This window comes from Gambusia affinis, linkage group LG13, assembly GCF_019740435.1.
Source record: "Gambusia affinis linkage group LG13, SWU_Gaff_1.0, whole genome shotgun sequence".
NCBI classification, from domain to species: Eukaryota; Metazoa; Chordata; class Actinopteri; order Cyprinodontiformes; family Poeciliidae; genus Gambusia; species Gambusia affinis.
Genome location: NC_057880.1, coordinates 11,796,162 through 11,819,334, shown reverse-complemented (window position 1 = coordinate 11,819,334; position 23,173 = coordinate 11,796,162). Strand labels below are relative to the sequence as shown.

At 37.9% G+C, this 23,173-nt stretch overlaps 2 protein-coding genes across 2 annotated transcripts; one reads left to right on the top strand and one right to left on the bottom strand.

Moving 5' to 3' along the window:
* Positions 1–268: 268 nt before the first annotated feature.
* cfap43 (cilia and flagella associated protein 43) lies at positions 269–18,465 on the top strand. The gene is made up of 38 exons (XM_044136559.1): positions 269–373; positions 481–734; positions 803–899; positions 2,675–2,842; positions 3,044–3,149; positions 3,256–3,391; positions 3,475–3,557; positions 3,632–3,763; positions 3,851–3,964; positions 4,065–4,142; positions 4,263–4,411; positions 4,539–4,642; positions 4,720–4,869; positions 5,392–5,546; positions 5,664–5,828; positions 6,776–6,906; positions 7,678–7,831; positions 8,054–8,149; positions 8,578–8,655; positions 9,807–9,914; positions 9,999–10,103; positions 10,195–10,311; positions 10,799–10,966; positions 11,981–12,187; positions 12,349–12,435; positions 12,666–12,746; positions 13,373–13,501; positions 13,619–13,738; positions 13,947–14,054; positions 14,247–14,333; positions 14,418–14,506; positions 14,583–14,790; positions 14,915–15,027; positions 15,648–15,813; positions 15,950–16,114; positions 17,100–17,180; positions 17,277–17,430; positions 18,050–18,465. The coding sequence occupies exons 1-38, from the start codon at positions 345–347 to the stop codon at positions 18,223–18,225; spliced, it is 4,848 nt and encodes a 1,615-aa protein (XP_043992494.1). The 5' UTR covers positions 269–344; the 3' UTR covers positions 18,226–18,465.
* Positions 18,223–19,789, bottom strand: sfr1 (SWI5-dependent homologous recombination repair protein 1). Its single transcript, XM_044136560.1, has 3 exons — positions 19,494–19,789; positions 18,788–19,123; positions 18,223–18,703 (listed from the first exon to the last, which is right to left on the bottom strand). Exons 1-3 carry the CDS (start codon positions 19,581–19,583, stop codon positions 18,515–18,517), a joined length of 615 nt encoding a protein of 204 aa, XP_043992495.1. The 5' UTR covers positions 19,584–19,789; the 3' UTR covers positions 18,223–18,514.
* Between the last annotated feature and the right edge of the window lie 3,384 nt (positions 19,790–23,173).

Below are 23,173 nucleotides of genomic sequence, written 5' to 3'. Positions count from 1 at the left end.
AAGACAACATTCTTCTACTTCAGCTAACTTGAGAAAAAATATTTTTAGAAGAATTTTACAATTTTAGAGTTTTACCTTTGATCACACTCTTTTCACTGGACATCTTTGCACTTGAAACTTGCCACAGCAGACTTTATGAACAGGAACGTAACTGTGGACGTTTAATTATGTGCTTTTATTTTGTACACTACTTCCGGTGCACGTGGTGTCTAACAGCCAATAGCGTGACAGATAGGGCTTTCCAGTTGTTAGTGGTTGCTATGGATACTAAACCACTTTCCTAAGAAATTCGTTTTCTTGAAACTCGGACCTGTAATAGCGCTCAGTCATATTCCTGAATTAAAATGAGCGAAGTTGGAACCTTAGAAATAAGGTAATTTGTTTTTCTGTTTTATTACTACTTTATTCCTGAAAAACTGCCAGTTTTCCGCTGTGCCCAGCATTGCTTATATTACTTTCCTGCTTTCTCCCCTTTGCTAGCTGGATTCAAGGATTTACCAGAGACAATGTCGAGTTTGTGGATAATCATACAGTGTGTTACGCGTGTGGGAGTCATATATGCTTCCTAAACCTGGAGACAAGAACACGGAGCGTATTTCAGAGTCCTGGCAGTGGCGTCGGTGCGCTGACAACTAATGGCAGAAGTGGAATGTTTGCTTTCTCTGAGAGAGAATTGAATCCCTCTATATTTGTGTACAGTTTTCCGGAATTAGAACTGAAGAATGAACTGAAAGGTAGTTAGCTTTAGCGATATGTTGTCGTGAAACGTAATCATTGTAGTGAATTATAAATGTTTTTGCAGGAAATACGCCACTGGACTATACATCTTTGACATTAAGTGATGGAGAACCTTATTTGGTCTCCTGCTCGTCGCTTCCTGACTACTCCATCACACTGTGGTAAGACACCAAACACGCCTTTCAACTTTTTCACATTGTCAGCGTAAAGCGGAACTCTCAGTTACTACAGAGGAGGACTGAGTTGGCAGTTAAGGTCTACAATGACCGTGGAACTCTCGGTTACTACAGAATGAGACTGAGCAGAATGTTATAACTACAGACATGACAAAATGTTTTGGGCATTTAACCCAACCACTGTTCCTCATAGGATTAGTATAGCCCTTTATAATACAGTTTACTGAAAATTTCAAAATAAAAGCCTAAATATTCCTCTCAGGGTAGTGCACCTTAGGCGGTGCCCTAATATTAGCCTTTAATAATATCTCATTAGCACAAACATTAGCATTTCACTGTCCCCCACTATCATTAGCCTTTTCCCTAAAAAAGCTTTTGTTATTTCTCCGATTTATTAGCCATGTTTAGTATACTGAATGAAGCAAGTCAAAGAGAAGTCATACTACTGATACCCCACATGCCAATGACAACAATTAGGCTAACATTAGCATTTTGACTAATTTTAGCTTATACACTAATTTTAACTTACTGAATGGCGTAAGTCCATGTTACTCAACATGCTCGTGATTCTCCACATCTTTTAAGTACTTAGCATTGATGCTAATTTTTTTAGCATCAGAACGCTGGGTCTAAACCGACGGGCATATTTTGGCAGGCCCCTTTTAAATTTCTTCATAAATTTTCTAGTTAGGTTTTTAAAATTATTATTTAATTTTGAATCTGAAAATTGTGACATGCATTGGCATTCTAAGTCAATACTTTTAGAACCACATTAGAATTACATTTGCATGTCTTTTAGGAGTTGTGTTGCTGCACACAGCTAGTTATTAAAGTTGTCAAATTCTTTACCACATTGCTGAAGATCAGTCAAAAGGAGTCACCAACATCTCTGAATATTATTTTTAAGCAGATTGTTACTGTCAGTGGATCCCCCTTACACACAAATGTTTTCCTCTACCAGGAGTTCATCAGGGAGGGTGGGGTTCACTCAAATGTTTAGCGGCAGCATATATAAATGAATTGTCGACAGCCATCACATCAGGGGACTTTTTTAAAATGAATATCAAGGGCAGTCAAAAGTGTATTATACAATAACAGTAGAAAGTTTCCAGAGAGAATAACAGAAATGTGCCTTCTTGTCTACATTCTCTCCTGCTGCTTTCTGTACATGGAGGCATATGGCTTCATTTCAACACTAGTTTCCATTTTGCTACTCTTCCATAATGGTCAGATTTATGGGCTGACCAACTACCATCGTAGTCTTCCTATCAACATCCTCCGCCTGAGCTTTGGATCTCAGCAGCTCCTACAAAAAGAACATGTCTCTTGTCTTCGTCTCTGATTGAACCTTTCCTCTCTGCTTGGAATGTCCATGCTCTCCTGATTGATGCACAGGTTCTCTTCGGATACTCTGGCGTTCTCCCATCTTTCAAAAGCATGGCTGCTGTGTTTGTTGGTTACTCAAATTGACCTAGATGTGAGTGTGTGCATGTGTGGTTGTTCTGTGTCTCTGTGTTGCACTGTGATAGATTGGCTGCTGCAGGTAAGGATCAGCTCCCATGCTTGGGTGAATGGATAAAAAAGGAATAGATGAGGGGTGGATAGATTGATGGATGGTGAAAGCAATTAAGTATTTTCCTGTCACTTTGTGTTGGTCTATCAATTTGTGGTTGCAACATAAAATGAAATATGAGGGAATGAGCACCTTATACACTTTAATGTTTATCCCAATTAGGCATTTATAGTAATTCTGTGTACAGGAACTGGGAAAAGGCTGAGTTGATCTGTGAACAGCCTCAAGGTGGACAGGATGTCATTTATCTGGAGTTCAACCCTATAAATTGCTTCCAGCTGTGTGCTTTGGGCACCACAACCCTCACTGTCTGGAACATAGAGAAATGTGGATCTTTCCATCTGTTGATACCAAGGTAAAAAAAAACAAAAACAAACACACACACAGAGAAATAATCTGTGAAATTCACCTATTAGTTCATAAATATAACCAACATCATTTAGAGGTAAAATAACACATTTATTTATAGTTGAAGTGGTAATCTTACAGAAAAGTTGTCAAGAAGAAATATTAAGTTAGGATTTACATGTGTAGATTTATTTTTGTCCTATTGCAGTGAAATAGAGCTTCCAGAAATCCCGGATTCCTCTTCAGAGAGATCAACTCCCACTTCCACAAAGGACCCAAACTGTATTTCTCAAATTCTGGCTGCCTTTACAGAGGTCTCAAAAAATAAACCTTTTGGCTATGAAGTATTTCCCCACTGTTTACAGAAATGAAACATTTAACTACACCAGTTGAACCACAACTCAACTTGTGTTCAAACAGCCTACGGCGGCCACAGTAACACCATCTACCGTATGCTGGACAGCCACATCACAACTTTGTGTGGGCTGTGCTGAAGGCTATCTCCTTCTTGTTGACCTTCTGACCCTCTCTGTTTCAGTCCTTGTCGACCCTAAAGGTAAACTAAATTGTACACAGGTCATAACAAACACCTCTGCTATTCATCTGAGTGGAATCATTTTCTGTTTCTTTTGTTTTTAGCTGATGATGCCCTTCCTGAACTCAAAGACTTCTATTTTCAATCTGTAGCCCTTTTTTGCAATGGTCTTGTTGCAGTAGGAAAGGTAATGCAGCATGAGCACAACCAGCATTTGACATTCTCAAATAAAAGCGCTTTAAATATTTCAATGTTTTTCAGGAGAGTGTGATGTACTGTCTGCAGACCAAAGGGACTGAGATCAGCATCACACAAACTTGGCAGTTAGAGAGACCTGTTACATCTGCAGTGGTCTCCCCCAACAACGACACACTGCTTCTGTCCGCCAATACAGTAAGCACCTAAATGTGGTTTAGCCTACATGTGATATTCCATCGAGCTTTACATGCTAGCTAAATGTGAACTTGGTCAATCTTTTAGGGGCAGATCTATTTCCTGGATGCAGAAAGGTCAAACCATATTAAGAAGATCTTGAATGTTCTCAGTGGCAACTTTTTGAAAGCTGCTTTCCACTCTGGCAAGAACATTTGTGTGGTAAAGTGTTTAAGTTGCTCGTAAATTGGACTATAGTGTGTTGTTATAGCCTATATAGTTTAGCTGTGAGCTGTTGTGTTTACGTTTCCACTGACTGCAGTCATTAAGGGATAGTGGCATTCTGCAGCTGTGGTCCTCCAATGGCACCTGCCTCGCCTCCCTGCCCCTAGAAACAGACGTAAGATCGACGTTGAGTAAAACCACCGATTTCACAAGCATCTTAAAATATACTGTATTCAGATTTGCCAGAGCATAATTAAGCAATAACAGTGTATCGAGTTCATTTACGTCTGTTTAGGTGACTAACATCACCTGCTGTCCCATTGCACATTACGCCGCTGTTGGAACAGCTTCAGGAAAAATCCTTTTCTTTGACTTCCACGTTGAGAAGCATCTTCGCCTGGTGAATGAGATTTATCTCTACCACACTGCTGTGGATGATCTAGTGCAAGTATCCTTCATCATTGAAAGAGCATCGACTTTCAGATGTCTCGTGACACATAAATGCATTAAATGCAAGAGAGAAGCTTTTAGTTCTGGGTCATGAAAATAAAACCAAGATATCATTTTACAGTTTTGATCAAGAAGGACGCTACCTTCTCTGCAGTGGATTGAATTCACATCCTTATGTACTCGATGGAAGGCCATCAGCAAAGTTTTCAGTTCTGGGATACATCGGTAAGAATATGTTACAAAGACTCATGCGAGGATTCTTGAGCTTTATTGCAAACTATCCTGTATGTGTTCTTCTCCAGAGGTTCCTGGCAGAATTTTGTCACTTTCCACTCACTGCGCCAGCCGTGGTGAGGATGTGAAAGTTCTTGCACTCTTTGGTTCACAAGATGACAAAAAGGATGAGGGGAGCTGGCTGATGATGTTTTATCTACCTTTCAAGGGCACTGGAGGTAAAAAGCACATTGGTTACATACAAACTATAATAAAATAAAATTTAAAAAAAACATTCTAGTCTCTTTTACATAGTCATGGAGCCACAAATCTAGGTTCACTATGTGAGAAAACTAAACAAAGCACAGAACACATTTATCATGTCGACAGCGGCTGATTGTCGACAGCTGTCTTTGTAACAGCTGATTAATCATCTCGTGAGAAATGTGTGGGGTGATTGAGCAGAACTTAAAGGAATTTCTCTCTGCCCTTTGATGTCTTTGTGTAAAAGCTTTGAGTGCAGTTCTTGGTTAAAAAAAAATACTTAACAGATTGATGTCCGTGATTTGGCTATTTCAAAAACACCCTTGTTTGAAGAACCGACAGGTAAACTGCTGAATGACACAGCAATTTAAACTTAGTACCAGAGCAATGACTTGCAATAAATATGGTTCAGAAGAAATGAGTTTGGCTTATCTTTTCTGTGGCGCGGTCTTTATTGCTAAAGCTGATAACGCTGATGTGCCTCTGCTCAACTTTAGGTCTTTTTTATGCAGACCGCAATGGTTGTCTGAACATTCCCAGAGTATTCAGATTCAAAGTGCAAGCTCCATTGATGTCCTGCGTTCTCGGGGCCGGTGAGGCCTTTGGTTATTGCCACAGAAAAAAATCTCTTCAGCGATTTCAGTTTCCTGAGGTTTGATCCCAAATGATATTTTCCTGGGGTCTCTATCCTCATACATTCTAAACTTAGGCACGATTCCTTGCACTAATTGGATTTAAACTATTTTCTGACCCCTTTTTGTTGACTTAGGACACATTTGGTCTCTCCAGCAAAAAGAAGATCAACCTAAACCCAAAGAATGAAGTTAATTATCAGCTGCCTGGCCGTGCCACTCTCTTTCTGTCTCCTGACTGCATGTTGCTCGCCTCTGTGGGACGACAAGGCATACTTCAGCTCAGACCAACCTCCTCTATGGTAAGTGGTCATTTTGTTTGTATTTCATGCCATCATCTAGAGTTGATCATTTATTCATACCTCTTGACTTGTTCACATTTTCTATGTCAGAATCAGGTTTCATTCTTTCCCACTGTGATTTTATTTGTTAGGCCACCACAAAGTGATACAAACTTGTGAAGCAGAAAGTAAATGATGCTTAGGTTTCAGACTTTTTTTTTTTTTTTTTTTTTTCAAATTAAACTTAAAAATAGCATGTGTATTTAGCTCCACTAACTCTAATACATCCTGAATTATAATCAGTGGAAGCAATTGGCTTTAGAAGTTTGAAATTCGTTAAGAGTCCAAGTGTGTGTCATTTAATCTTAGGATAAATGCAGCCGTTCTGTGAAGATCTCAGAGGTTTGTTAGAGAACAAATTGCATCACAGATGTGGTAAGGGATGGAGTTGTGGAGAAAGTGGTTTAGTAAAGAAATCCAGACCTGTTATGTTCAATCCACAATCCAAAGATGAACAAAGTATGGCATATATGCAAACTTGTCAAGATGTAGCTGTCCTCCTGAACTTATAGACCTGGTAAGAAGGAGCATTATTAATAAGAGAAGGAGCAATAGGGCCATGCTATTAGAGGAGCTGATGGGATCCACAGCTTAAGAAGACTCTACAAATATAGTCTTTGTGAAAAGGGCAAAGAAAAAGACTGTGTTTAAAGAAATTCTTATTAAGTACTTAATATGAGTCATGTTTGATGTATACATAAATTTTTTAACAACTGAAAGTAGTTACCAGGAAAGTACATAATCATTTTCTTTGGCTTCACAACAAAGTATTCGTTTGTGCGTGTCTGTTAAATGAACTTTTAATATCAATATATTTGCAATAATCTGTAAATACATTGATACTTTTTTTCTTTACTCAAATATTATTGCAAAGTGCCACAGATATAACACTGCTGATTTGCCTGCAGGAGCTCTGCTGTGAGCTGCGGTGTCATTCAAGACGCCTCGGTGGAATGCGGAGTGTGTCCTTCTCCACAAACAGTCACACGGTCGTCACTACTGGCGTAGACGATGGCTCCCTCCTCTGCACTAACATCATGTAAAGCACCACCCAATGCACATGCTCATTTTGTGCACAACTGTGAACAGCAGGGGGCGTCCTTGCTTGCATAAGAAAGTCACACCTGCAGTTTGATGTAGCTTTTAATAAACAGTGCCTTTTCCTTCTACGGTGCAGGATAGCAGTAAAAACAACATGACTTAAGCTCCAGTGGGTGATATTATGAGGTTATAAAGAAACCATGAGCCGAAGGTGTGGAAAAACAAAGACTTGCTGTAGTAAAAGTCACATTCTGGCTCTGAAAATCTTCCCACTCAGATTCCACATCTGCCTGCTCTGTCCACTCCCACGCACATGTTAGTTTCAGATTTCAAAACACTGTGAACATAAGCACTATTCTTGATATTTTAGTAATATTTTATGAGCCTCTTATTGGTTCACCAAGCGTCTGATTTTCTGTAACATTTGATAAAAAAGCGTGAAAGCGGAGTAGAGAAAATCTCACTTCAAAAATTATTAAAACATAACTAAGTTACAATGATGCATGTTTTATTAATTGAATATTAAATTACTGAATAATTTATTGAAATGTCATTCATAAAGATTTGTCTCATTATTTTTAAAGATAGTTTATCATTGCTAGTTATGAAGTGATGTATTTTATTAACTGTTATATTGTAAAATGAAATAAGTATCATGTTAACTCAAGTCTGAGGTAATTACAGTGTATACTTCAATGTAACAATATTGCATTATTGAAACTACGCTAACATACTAATTTGCTTATTTATTTCTTATACCTTCCTACAGAGTTGAAGATGCATATATACCTCCTTTCCAAACCCGCCACATTAGGTCTCAGTCCTTAATGACTTCATTCATGTCTGAAAACCCCGCTCTGATTAACTTTCCTACGTGGGACCAGGAGACTCCAGATAACGGCGAGAAAACAGAGGAAACTGAGGTGAAACTCACTGTGTTATAATGCTTTTTCTCTTTATTTGGAATTAAATTATCCTTAAATTCCAGCACTACTGGTGTCTAGCATAATACTCTAGCTTTTATTAGTCTTTTTTTTCTCCATTTCTAATAATAATATAAATTTGTTAGCTAATTGATTTTAAAAGTTATATATGTAATGTCCCTAATCATTTACAAATATTTATAACTAAATTTTGATTTACAGTTCAGCCGTGCAGCATCAATTGATGTGCTAGAGGAAGATGAGCTTTATATCCCCCCTGCTTCAACCTCCACGTGGTTGGAAAAAAGACACGAAGAAGTGAGTGACAAGCTCTTGTATTTGTGGTTATGACAAGGTTGTAGACAGGGTGAAAATATGCGTCGTTATTTATCTTGTTTCACAATATTCCAGGCGGTGGTTTACGAGAGGGTCCTGCTCCACCTTGTGTGTGAAAGTAATTTCAGAAAGAGCGGTTATTGTTGGCACTGAGTTGCTATTTGCAGATATTTGATTTATTGTTGCTCACAGAGTGGGAGAAACAAGTAATTGCAACGGCATTAACCAGATGTTTACACCTGTTGGCACCGTTCCACATGACAAAGTGCTTGGCATAAAGATGAGCTGATAATAAACATGTGGGAGGTCTCTACTGCACCTGGTGTGGGGAAGGTGGAAAAGACTCTTCTCACTCTGTGTGTTTTCAAGACAATTTTACCTTCATGTTTACCTTTATCTTTTAAAAACAGATTGCGAAGGAAGATGAAATAAAGTATGCAGAAACTAAGAAAGGCCTAAGAGAAACCATGACAGAGTTACGGGAGATTGTAAGTAGGCTTTTAGAATTTGCTTGGAATTATGGTTTGTCCTCACAGTTTAGTAAACAGTCAACAGAAAAAAATTTCACTGCAGACAAACATAAGAAACTGTCACTATTACTAAAATCACAACTTTAGGTTTAAAAAAAAACCTCCTTATCATTATGCCACACAGCTTTTCGTTTTAGTTTTTTTCCCTCAGTTTTTGATTCAATTGTAATTATTAACATTTTTTGCCATTGACACATTATTAAAAAAGTCAATCAGGCTTTTGCTTCCTTGTGCCATTTTTCATTTTTCTTCATAATGTGAGTTGCTGGTTCCTATTTAGGATGATTTGTTTTTTCTTTATTCTAAGGACCAAAGCACTTAAGAGAAAAATGTGCTGCAGGTTGTTGGTAGAGTTACGTAGTTTTACATCCAACAGCATATTGTTATACCAAACAGAGAATTACAAGATATCAACGAAACACATTATTTGACGGGTTGTGAATAAGACTGTCATGACACCTTCATAAACATGACATAACACCTGTCATGAAGTGATATCATGACACTGTTATTACAAAGTTGACATTATTCAAAATATCTTTGTTATGACAACTTGACATCAACCAAGAAATCATGATCTGACTTAAATTTGTGATAAAAGTATTACTGATTAAACTTTAGCTTTAATAACATAAAGCTACATAATTTTAAAATCAATAATACTTTTTTAACAAGTTTATGACATTTTGAATAATGTCAACTTTATATTAAAAGTGTCATGATTTACCGAATGGCACTTTATGACAACAGCCATAAATATTTATGAAGACTTAATCATGTTCATGACAGGTGTTGTGTCATGTTTATGACGGTGTCATGACAGTCTTATTCACAACCCGTCAAATAAGCATATGTCCCAAACATTTATCCGATTTGTATTCTATTCGGTAATCTAAATAACTGATGTTGGTTTACATGATAACAGTAAAAAAAATGACATTCAAAGGAAAGGATAAAAATGAAAGATTGTTCTGTATTTAACTGATTTCTGAACTCATGACATGCTGTAACTCTACAAACATCTTTTTAACATTTCTAAACAAATCTGAATTTGGATTGAATTCTTCTCTATAAAGACATGTGCAAAATGTGATTTTGTTTGTGGTCAGGTTCAGGAAATGCTGCTCGAGAATGAAACCCTCCCAGTAAAACTGTTTAACTTAGATGTGGAGGAGCAGAAGAGACTGGACGCCATGGTGGAGGAGGAAGCCCAGAGGGTATTGAAAGCTCAAGTAAACACTATCGCCATCGACCTTAAATTATTCCTTAAAATGATCTTTTAAACCTGCTCCAATGCACAGGTGAAGGCCGAAATTGAGCAGGACATTCTAGAAAAGCAGTACCAAAGAGACGTCCTGAAGAGAGAATGCTGGGATTCTATGCTGATCAAACCCCGGAGCATCAACGTAAAGTGGCTCAGTGGCAAGCTTTTAATAAAGAAGACTACTTTTTTTTTAAATCAGTTAACTTTGATTTATGTATGGCTGTCATCCACAGGCGTTCCACTCTAAGTTAGCCGTGCAGAACTATCCCCTCAAAGTGCGAACAGAGAAGGAGTTGGAGGACATCCGCAGGGTTCAAAATATGAGGACGATCGAAAAAGCTGCAGGCATAGTGAATAAAACCGATGGTTTAGATTCTGATTGACGAAGCAAAGTAATGCACATGTGATGAGTTAAAAGTAATTAGAGCCATGTTTACTGTTGTGGTTGTGCAGCAGGAATGCAGCAATGTGATGTTTTCTGAACGCAGTAGCAGGGAAATGTCAACTTTTTCATCTTTATTTTCTTGTGGAAATCTATTTCAGGACAAAACCATTTAAGTCTAAACAAGTTTACTTCTGAAAACACTACTGGTTGTTTGAAATCACAGTCTTTCCTCTGAACCTTCCCCACTGCAGCCCTCTTTAAATACTTGAACACACGCCAGCCCAGCGCTGTTGAAATGTTTTTAGATTTATAGCCGTGTGGCTGAAAGCAGGCTGCTGCAATGATTTTCTCAATTGCAATATTCTTTGGGTATAGTTTATAATCTTCTGGCCACAGATTCGGCGCTCATGTTTTGCTCCATCATTTGTTGTGCCCTCAATTTCAACCTGCAGCTGATCGGCCTGACGAACAGCAGCAGTGAACCAGAGGAAGGCCAAGTGGCAGAGGGTGCAGACACTGTAGGACTCTCAGCTCTGTTAGCCCAAGCCAACAGTTACCTCTACAACCAGTTCAGCATGCAAACTGTCGAACAGCGGATCAACCAGATCATACTGTTACAGGTGGGAATCTGTCGAATCTCTGCAAAATGGTGATTTCTATTCATTTAGATTCTGACGCTTTCCAAAACCAGTGCCCAAAACACACTCTCAAAAAAAATAAAAAAAAAGGAAAAAAGGACAACAGAGATATTTATTTAAACTGTATAAAAAGACACATAATTGTTTTTTCCTCTCTGGCACTTATTCAGACTGTTTTTTTTTTGTTGTTTGTTTCTGTTTTAAGTCAGTTAGGTAACCAAAATTCTTTACATTTGCTAAGGCCAGAGTACCAAGAGTGTTTTATTTTTAACTTTTCATATATTTCCGTTGTATTTCATAGAACTGCCTTTTAAACTGCGTGACCTAACAGTTTTGTTGTACTACCACAAGATTCTCACAATATATTTGAGTCATTACATCATACAGATCTGAATACGCTTCATATGTCTTACTTTTTAGACACACCTTTTATCTCTCCAATAACTGGTTTTGTTGTCTTCAATCCACTTTAATTACAACTAATTTGGTCGTATGCATCGTTTATTTGGAAAACCAATTTGAACCCAGGATTTACCTTCCTGTCTGGTTTCTTATTATTCTTATTATTACGTGCATAGTATTATTTCATCATCTTACTAGGTCTGTTTTGTGAAGTGCACTAGTTGATCCTTTAACACAAATACATGACACTGCCACCTCCTGTGATGTTTCTGTTTTTTTCAGACATACCAGATTGCATTTGAAAAAAATACAATCTACTTTTAATTGTGGCTTCTTCCACTCTGAGTGGCATATGTGCTGGTAAAGGATTCGTTCACCACCATCACCCAGAATCTTTTTTTCTTTTCCTTTTTGTTCTGTGCTTAATATACATTTTCTTCCTCTGAAAAAGCAGAACCTGTCCCCTTCCTGGACTGACTAATTAGACATTCACTTGTTGTATATACACAGAGTCTGGGTGCAGATTCGGTTTTGTTATTGTTTTTGTCCCAGTCTTAATCAATAATGAATTCTTTCTCTCACTTCTGAACGCAGGATTTGATTTATGGTATCAAGATGGCCTTCAACTCCGACTTCGAAGCCCTGTTCAAGCGGAAACTGAAAGAGATCAAACTTGTGGTGGACATGAACAAAAACATCAGGGACATCATGCTGGAGCTGAACATCAATCAGACGCTGTGGGAGCCCACCCTGACCGACATGGAGTGGCCAGAGAGGCTGTTCATCGTGGAGGACTCTGAGGTCACTGTCCTCATGAAATGTCCTAGCAGTGGACATGGTTCATGTGAAGTTCAACCAAGCATGAGTGAATGTGGAAGTGCTGTGTGGTTTGTTTGTTTGTTTTGTGTGCCGAGATGTGAGCTTGTGTGTAATTATGAGACGTTGCCTTTGTCCAACTTCAGATTAAAGCGGAGAAATACCTCACCCCAGAGCAGAAGGCAGAGGAGGAGAGACTTAGGTTGGAGAGGGAGGCCCGCCTGGCTGCACACGTACGCTGTCATGATAAACATTTGAGCTTTTTGCTAATTCTTTGCCGTTGTCTATGAATTGCACACTTTTATCCGCGTCGTTCAGATGAGTGGTTTCATTTTACAATTGTAAACTGAAACCAATTGTGTGTGTCGCACACGCAATTTAAAACTCTATAAAGTAAGTAAAATGATAGTGATTAAAAGGTTAGTTGAGTCCTGTTGAGGGACGAATGCTTGTCCTGTTGCAGAAAGACGACAGCAGAGAGAGAGCTCTTAATGACATGATGGACGGAGTCCTGGAAGTGAAAAAAGTGGACATTTTAAAAGTGGTAAATATATAAATGTCCTGTTCACATAATGAAATTTTAATTGAATGATCGATCAATCGAAAGCATATCTTGCAAGATAACATGATATTTTTCCATAGTGTAACGTCTTCCCTAGCTTGATCAGTCTACTTAGAAGAATTATGAAGAATTATGTCTAATAGAAATGTACTTACAACTTGAAGGGTTTGACCATTAAACTGTCATTTAACCTTTGTTTTTTTTATTATTTAAAAGAAAACATCTCACCCCAAGTACAAGCAATCACATCTAAACTGAAACTGATTGAATTATATGTTAAACCCCAAGAGACAAACCTACATTAACCCTTTAACTGCCATGAGGATGCCGGTGTCCCCATTGACCCATTGACCTGCATGGGACAGTATTTGGGGTGACAGTTAAAGGGTTAATATCTTAGTTTATACATTATATCAGATTTCTCTGCAGCAGCACTTAACGTCACTCTATATAATATTCTTCTAAGTATTCTCTTTTGGCTAGAACAGTTAATTTAATTAAATTTTTTTTTTTTTGTAAAGCTTTTACATGTTTCTTTAAGGCACTGCCAGTAGAATCAAACCAAACAGCATGAGGAGCCCACAGTTTGTTTTGGTTTTACTCCACAGGAAATATTTCCTCCTGAGTTTTCTCTGACCAAACCTCCCATTCAGTGGAACGAAGACGAGAAGAAAGCCTTCAAAGAATATGAAAAGAACCTTAAAGATCTCATTGAGGAGAAGGAGAAATATAAACGGGTAATTAAAAAAAAGGGGGTGACCAAAAGTTCAGTTTGTGAGGATTGTTCTTGGTATTTTATTACCAAAATATTAGTCGAGATCAGTGTTAAGCATGTGTGAACCTTGGCTTTGCAGGGATTGGAATTTGAGATGAAAAAGCTGCAGGAAATCAGCAAAGAGTCAACGGAAAAGTTTGACGAGTCACTGACAAAGCTGTTTGAGAAGAAATTAAAATTCACAGCTGCTATATATCAGGTAATGTACGTTAAAGCGCAAAAGTGTGGCATTCATATGTATTCCGCCCTCTAAATAATGTCCAGTGAAACCAATTGCTGTAAAAAAAAAAAAAATCACCTAAGGTAAATCTTATATTATTCCTGCAGTGATGCACATGCACATGATAAAAAAATGTTCTCTCTTGTTCTGATTTGTTGTTTCGTATTGGTTTGGGTGTGTTTCACAGGAAGAGCTGAAGATCAGCTATCTTGCCGAATCAGTGCACGCGGTTGAGGCGATGAGCCATCAAGAGTATGAGCTCAAGCTCCAACTTGAACAACTGCTGGCACAAAAGGTTAACAATGTTGGACACACTCTTGCTCAGGAATGTATTAATGATGGAAACTAGATTCACTTTGTAGAAATTGCCGTGTGATCCAGTACAGCGCCTCACCATCTCAAGACATAATTTGACAAAGTGATGTGAAGCAGCAGGTACATGTGTCAGGCTGACTGGCCAGAACTGCGAACCTTTTTTTCCTGACAGGTAAACACGGAGAAAGACTTGGGTGGATACAAGGACACGGTGGAACAGTTTCAGTTCGACTATGAGAACACTGTAGCTGAAGACAAAGTAAGCGCGCTGATGAAACGCACACCAAAAAGAAAACATGGTTTGTGTAAGAGATAAATACAATTTTGTTTCATCACTCTAAAGAATCTCGACAAAGAATTCCGGAAAGAGTTTGCTGATCTACCAAAGTTTCTGACTGACCAACTTTACAAACAGTTCAAGCGTAGGCCCAGGTTTGTGACCATTTCCAGGCAACTGTTGTTTAACGCCGGTTGTTGTTAAAGCTCGGATTGTCACGACTGTTTCCAGGATTCAGAAGTTGAAGTCGCCGTCTACAGATTCCTCCAACGTGTTCAAGCCGCTTCGTCTGAGCACCCCCACTCCTGACGGACTCAGCCAGATACTCGCCGCCATGGAGGAGATGGACGCTCCAGAAAACATGCCAAAAGGACTGACCCTGCCCGCCTGGGAGAGATTTTGTGTTGTGCGCAAAACAAAAATAGAGTTCGAACAAAAGGTAATACAAAGAAAAAGACATATCTACCATCCTTGTGCATTCATTTTATATATTCAGAGATGCAATGTATTTACTTATTTTATTCCCTGACAGATTGTTAATTTCTTTGCTTACTGTTTTACAGATAAAAGTCAAAGTTATGGAGCTTGCTGAGATGCAGGCCTTTCTGGAGAGACGGATAAATGAAGATAATGCTGCCCAAGAAGAAATTAAGCAGCATTTTGAAGACCTCCGAAGGTAAGACCCAGAACCTCCGACTCGACAATCTGTTTTTCTCAGACCAGTTAAGTTGGGGAAAATAAAAACTGAGCTTGGAAAATAAGGATTTACTTTGGAACTAAATACTTTGGAAAAGTAAGTATCTACATCCAAGCAAGTAAATACTTGGAAAATAATTTGATAAGCACTTTTCTAAATATTTTGATCCAAATACCTAATTTGGATCTAAATATTTAGTGTTCAAACTCAGCTAAATATTTAGCTCAAATGTAAATATTTTGTTGGGAACTAAACATTTAGTTTATAACTAAATATTTAGCTTCTTACACAAATTTTTAATTTGAAAGCTAAATGTTTAATTTGTCAACTAGAAATTTCGCTTGTGAATTAAATACATTTAGTTTGTAACTGTAATGTTTATAAATGTGTGAATAACATGGCAAAAATATGATTTTGAAAAAAGAAACACCCACTTTTTTTTCCCCCCTGTGACAGCCTAAATAAACCAAAACATCACCGTTCTTTTTTTTTTCTTTTACTAGTACCCCACAAGAAATGCTTGAAAATGCTTAAGGACAATAAGTTTGGAAAATATTGTCGATAATACTGGGGTGGTTTCTGATGTGATGTTTCTGCAGCCTGAGGAACAGGAGGAACCAGTATCTCATGAACCCTACCATCCAGGTCGTCCTGCCACAGGGACAGGTGGAGACGTCCACCATAGATCTGGCAGCTGAAACAACCGAGACTGACTTCATCCTTCTCAACAGAAAGGTGGTGGATGACGTCAAAGAGAAGATCAGGGTCTGTCTTTACCGTCAAAAGTCTTCATCAGACATTTTCATTATCAAAAGAGGGATAAGAAAAGTGTTACAAGTGCTAAAATAATTATGACACAATACAAGCTGTCTATCAAATTCTTATCGGCTGTGTTTATCAGAAAGTTGCAGAGCAGAAGATTTCCTACATGGAGGCGCACGGCGCGGTCCGAAAAGAAATAATCCAGCTGGAGTGGGAGCACCGGGTGTTGGACAAGAAGATAGAGGACTTACATGAAAAGAAGAGAGAGATCAAGATGCTTCGGCTCTCAAAGGAAGATATGGAAGTAATCTAGTTTATAATCATAACTCCGCTTTTGAAGTTCTGGGAAACTGTGATTTGCTCTTTGACGACGACTGGAATTTTTCTTTCTGCCGCGTTAATTATATGTCGGAGGTTTCCAGAGGATTCAGCATCAAGTTTAAATAATAATACGAAGAAAGAAAAAAAAAAAAAACAAAGAGGGGAAAAAACAATCTACATATGGGGCAAAACATTAATCCAGTGTGCATGTCTGGCCAACTTTCTCCCTGTGTTATCCACGCAGGTATTTTGGTTTTGGCACGGCGAGATGTTTTGCAAGCAGAAAATTGTTACCATCTCCCAGCACAGATGGATTATCTTTTATAGAAAACTCACACCCTCTTCCTTCAGCCTCCCCACCCTTTTCTCCTTTTCAGCGTTTAAACGTCTTATTGAAGATGTCGTGTGTGGATAGAGGTTTTTACATCCCCTCCTCTGCCAAATGTATTTTTATTTAGTTTAGTCCCAACAGTTTTAAGCAAGAAATTCTTCACATCCTTTTTTTCCCCCTAGAATTTAAGCCAGAAAAATGCAGTTTAATTAAATTCATGCCAAACCGCAAACAGGATAGTTGTTTACTCTAGAATAGATGTTTACCCTTGCACTAAAACAATGCATTTCACTAGTATTTTTAAACCTATCTTATATTTTGGATAAGAAAACAGATCAACTAAATTATCTGTTACAGTTTAACAAAGCATTGCATGTGAATTTCCTCACTTTAATGCCAGTTTCCTTTGGCAGAAGATTTATGTTGCTCTACCGCTGGTAGCTTCCTGACATTGTTAAGGCCCATAAAACCATGCAGGAAGAAAGCTGTGAATATAAATAATCCATTCTTATCGTTAAAAATATTTCCTGATTGGGACATTAGCTTGGAAAGTTTCCATCTAAATTTAGTGAAAACACCGTTTGTAATTCATTTGTACAAATTAACCGTCTCCTTTTCTTTCTTTTTTTTTTTTCAGTGTATCGGCATGAAGGATCCGACCGCTCACGAGTTGGAGAAAATTTCTAAGCTGGAGAAAAGTATTGCTTTCATGAAACAGGTAACAGCCTGAACATGTCTTAGCGCAACGTTTAAAGTCTGAACCACAAAAAGCCAGCGACATCTTATGTGTAATGCACGCCGCTCTCAATTTCAGACCCATAAAAGGGCCATTCACCGGCGAATGAAAAAGGTAAAACAGATTAACAAAAAGATATCAATGATAGCAGACAGCAGTGTTGCTATACAGAAGGAGCTTCCTGAGATACAGGCTTCTGTGGCAGAGCTGAGACACATTTATGAAGCCTCAGGTAAATGAAAACGGATCTGGACACATCTCAGTAGTCAAGAATATCATTGAAATGTATGAATGACTGTGTGCAAAATAGCATAAAAAGAATGCAGCATGGAGGAGGCGCTGCTGAATCCCCCTGAATTGCTGAAATGGACTTTGCTTCACAAATGTATTCAACTTTCCATTCAACTTCAGTTAATCACAACACTGTCAAAAGCCAATGTTTTTAGCCATGATCTTTAGGCTTGCCTTACCTGTGGTGAGTGTTAATACCTGCTGGACATCTGTCAGGTCAGCAGTCTTACTCATGACAGTGTAGTTGCTAACATGGCCACATTGTAACAAATCTGTATGTGAAGTATAGCTTTATCGATCTTATGTGTCACTGGGATTTGGGTTTTCATTATGTGTAAAACATTATCACCAATTAATCAATCAAGTCAACAAAATAAATTCTTGAAATGTATCAGTCTGTATAGAGGGAATCTGTAAAAATTTGTAAATTTTAGTTTTTGAACAGATCAATACATATTTTGATGATATTCTGACTTACTGAGTTGACCATTAACTAATTACTCCGCACCAGGGAGTTTCCTCCTGTTTCAGCTTTTAATGAGGCTCTTTTGGCGTTTCAGCTACCGAGGCAAATGAGACAGTGGCAAGAGAAGAGCGCTACCAGGAGATTGTTGAAAGGCGCAACCTGAGGGACCTCGCTAGGGCTAAGTCGGACGAACTGGACCTCCTCCGGAAAGAAGTTGAGCGTCTGGAAAGGAGAAATTTTCCCTCACTCGATCAGCTGAAATACAACTAGTGCCCAACAAGTTCATTTATTTATACATTGATTTGCTAACAACTAATGAACAAGTTCATTTATTTATACATTGATTTGCTAACAACTAATGAACAAGTTCATTTATTTATACGTTGATTTGCTAACAACTAATGAACAACAAGTTTATTTAAATATATATATTGATTTGCTAACAGAATATTTAGTGTTATTTTTGCTGTGAACAAGAACAAGCACTAAGAATAAATAAGATGAATTGTGTTAAGTCTTTTCTGTGGTCCTTGATGGACTTAAGATACTTCTTCTGGCATTATGTAGTGAAGTCTCCCTCTGGACGGTCAAAGCACAGAATGCTATCATCCAGACCGAAGAGGTCAATGAGCTCGGACAGGTCGGCCTTCCTTCCGTCTATGGGGAACTCTGACTGGAGCTCGTACAGAGCAGCCTGAGTACAACTGCGCCACTTGTCAATCAACGTTTGGAGCTGCGTCAAATCATTCTGAGGAGGGAGACACATATATTGCCTTTTTCAGTCTAAGTGATAAAACTGGTTAAAGATATTTGATGATTTTACTGATGATACCTTGCTTCTGTACATTTTCACCATCTTGAGTCGACGCAGTGTCTCCGTTTTCTCCTTCACTTCCTTCCTCAGCTGTAGAGCTAAATCTCCTGAGGACATGTGTGATGGTTGGGGAGCAAGTGAGGACAACCTCTCATTGCCCAGCTTCACTTCAGTCCCGTTTGCGTCCAGAGTGTGGACAGGGATAGTCTCCTGGGAGTCTGCTGGAGCATGTGGGGCATCTTCCTCCTCCTCACTGTCAACACAAAGGCGCTTGGCCACAGAAAGGGGGGAGACGAAGGAGCGCCGTGTTCTCTTCAGCCTTTCCCTTAGGGAGGCACTCAGCCCAGAATGAAGCTGGGGAGTGGCAGTGGGAATCACACCAAACGATAGAGGTAAATGATAATTAACATGTCAGCGAGGATAACAGCATGTGTTTTGTACAAAATGTCAAACAATTTCCTCAAACATGGAGACTAAATGGATGAATAGATGGACAAACAGATGAGTGAAGTAGATGGATAGATCAATAGATCGATCGATCTGAAACAGACATGGAAAACAAATACTTTCCAAACTTTTATTATTTTCCATATTTATCCAGAAAAACACACCTACAATTAATTCTTTACTCTTACGAACTTTAAGAGACTGAAAACTTGTTAGTTTGATTCCAAGTTGCGTCAAGGGTGAAGTGATGCATTTAATAAAAGTCAACAATACTCACCTTCTCTTTAAATTCAGAGGGGCTTGACTCGACTGAACAAGGCGATGAATACCCACATGATAGTTTGGCTGCTTTCGGTGTGATCTCCATTAGTTAAAATCACTTTGACTCATGTGAACTCTTTCGCCAATGCAGTACAACGAGTCAGCTGCGTTGGCAACATTAAGTTTGCGAGTTAAAGCTTTTATATCTAAAGTCTTTTGTTTTGTTTTGTTTTTTGTAAATAGCACTTTCTTTCGAACACCCACTGAAGACTACTCTGTCTTTCCGTATTTTTGCGGCGTACTGCCTTCAACGTAAGTGATTGGACAGAATTTGATTACGGTCAGTCGAACAGCATCCTGGGAGTTGTAGTTTATTCTACCTATCTTAAAAGTGCCTGAAAATTACACGTGTTCGCAGGTTTTCTGAGACATTTGTTGTGTTTACATGTCATCCTAACCATTTTTCACTTGTACTGCGTTAAGTCACTACTGCCTTTGTGTTGTTTGTTACCGCCCAGAAGGCAAACTAACCTATAAGACGTTTTAGGGCTTTTTGGCCTGAAAGCTCTGTTTTGTTTCAGCTTCAGATCACATTTTAGCCCAAAACCATTCACAAATGATTATTAGACCTTGTCCTTTTCTGCTTTACAAGCTTTTTCTTTTTCTGCACTTCACTGTTACCACTAACTTTTTCAGTCAAGGGCAGTGCCATAATATTTGGGCTCCTCCATTTTTTTTAAAACTATGATTTATTTTTTATTTTAACACAACAATGAGCACCATATATTGACATTCAAGTCATACTTAAAGCAGTAATTTGAAGAATAATCACAAACCAATAAATGACAAAACAAAAACCAAAAGTAAAACAAAGCACACAGAAAAACAGCAATTAAAAACATAATAATATAATTATGGTATTTTAATTATAGTATACTTCAGAGATATCCTTTAAAAAGCCATCTGTTTGGAATTTTTATTTTGACTATATTTCTTTGTATAAACTATACTTATGTTTACAAAATAAATTGGTGCTTTCAATGTAATTAGTCTAAAAGTTCAAAAGTTAATAAAACTGACATTTTCTTCTAATGTAAATAAAGACCTAAATTAAGAAGTGTGGGATTTGAGTAATAAAAACGAGTATTAGTAAGAGTACAGGCTTATAAACACACGCACACAAAAATACAAGTGGTTTCTCCATTACATCTTCATTAAGGGCAGTAAAGTTACAGAAAGCCCCAGTGGCTCATAGTTTTGTATAAATATGAGGTCAGTGTTAAACTGAGCCGTTCTTGAGGGATAAACAGAGGAACTCTAATGCTGAGCTCTGAGTAAAAGTGATTTATCTGGGCCTTCGGACGTGTCTGGTCCATGTTCATCTTGTTGCTGGGTCTGAGTCACTTTGTTCTCGTTTGCTGATTCACGTCCTTTAACAGACCTATTTATAAACTCCTAAATGTAATTCAGAAGTCTTTTCACACTTGCACATGACACTCTGTCTGTCGCCACGTGGAGCATAATAATGTTAAATAAAATGCTGCCTGGACTTGATTCTCAGTACTTGAAAAGTGATATTACACACCCTGAGGAAATGGGATTTTTTTTCTTACATTTTACATGGATGAATCTTGCAGGGCTGAGGGTTGGAAATAATTACTATGCATTAGTCAAGGCTCTGGAGTGTGCTCTCCCTTTTTCTTTTTTTTTATGTCATTCACAGTAAAGATAAAATACTTTGGTTGCTCTCCAGTAAGATACATGAATCAACTGGTATGAGTTTATAGAATCTAGAGGCTATGTGAAACACCCAGTGAGCCAAATCTTTCAACAAACACACAAATGGCTACTTATTAAGTACATATGCTTGCACAAGCTATTAACACTTCTTAATGTTTATGTAGCTTAGGGTTAGGAAACTACCTTTAAGTTAAACATAATGTTGGAGAATAAAAGATCCAGTTTTTCTGGCTTATTCCTTTAGTCCCACTCAGTTTCTGTTTTGCTGAAAATCTTGTTTTGTGTTTTGGGTTACTTTGATTTCCAGTCAATGTGCTACATTGTCTTCTTAAGATCTCCCTGTAATTTGACGTGACTCATCTGTTAACACTTTCTCATACAGATACGGCAAAATTACCTGACGGCACCAGATGCTTTCACCTTGAGAAACACACAGATGTGGAGAACCAGAAACATTTTAGGCTATATGAAGTTTAGTTTGTTGTAACTGATATTTTTTTCCCACAGCAGACATGTTGACATGCCACTGATAAAAAAACCCCCACAGGTGTCATTGATGAAATAAATAAAGTTCCTGTCAGCAGGGAGCTCCTCCACAAATAGCTGTTTACTTCATGTTTCCTTTCCTTGTCTTGATAGATGAGAGAGGTCTGCTGTTGAAATGTGCTTTAAATTTGGTCCAACTGTTGTTTTGAAACAGTTGTTTTGCATTAATCTTCATAACTGTGGTGTCTGAATAAATACAGACCCTCTTTTTTGATTAAAAAAAATAAATAAATAAAGGTTAGTCTGGTTTAATTTTTAAATTTACTAAGAAAGCATGGGTACTCTTTTTTTTTTTTTTTTTTTTTTTTGCTTAATTCATTGTATAATAAGAAGCCATCAAAAGTAAATTATTATTGCTGTTTGACATTTCATAAATCTATTGGTTGTTTTCACTTCAAACCAAATACAACATGTTAACTGTCATGACAGGACTTGAAAAACAAACAGGAGGTTTCAATCTGTTTGCATCATTTAAGAGCACCCAAAGTGCCTGATTATAGACCAATAAAACAACCCAACAGCAGCGGAGAACACTGCTGAATATTCCCGCTGAGTGACGGTGTAACGTTTGAAATTGTGTGAAAATTTACATGACAGTTTATCTGGCGATAAGGAGGAAGTCACAAGAACTTCTGTGTAAGAGCAGTAGCTTGGAGATCTAACAGACCGGCATCCTATGGAAGATTTTAAAAGTGCACCTATGGTTTCCAGCAACATATGGAACAGTAAATATAGACTCAACATGATCTTTGTTTCTACAGTGTTTGCATCAGCAGATAATTTGTGTTGGGACATAAAAAGTAAAAGACCCAAAAAAGGAAACTTTTTTTTTTTTTTTTTAATGTGATGCATTTTATGGCCAAAAACAACAGCTGCAGTGGCAACGTTGGTCTTTGTTTTTACTCTGTCTTTGTTCAAGCTGTAGCAAGAGCTGTTACATCCTCTACTGTTAGGTTTTTGTTTGTAGTTGAAAAGGTGATAGTTCCCAAAGGTGTTTCATTAGGCAGAAAACAATTAATATTCCATGCACAACAACAGTCCATCCGCAGTCAAAAGTCTTTTTCCATATATGGTTTCAAGAGACATGCTCATTTGTTCTCAAAAAGTACTTTTAAAAATCACCAGTCTCCTTAAAAACTGTGAAGTTATGCTAAATATAATTTACTGACTTCAGTCTTTTAATATCCATAGGTTGCATCACTCTAGGATATAATGATGAGCCCTTTAAATGTGCTAAGTTATATTAGATGTGTTAAGTTATATTAGATATAAACATCAAAGACAGTCCTCTGAACTGAGCAACAGCATATTTAAGTTTTTCTTGTCAGATAAAGCGACGGTTTTGTATCAAGACAGATAAGCAACAGTTAAGCTCCTCTCTCCAGAATGTGCCTGGATGTTCTCTGAGCC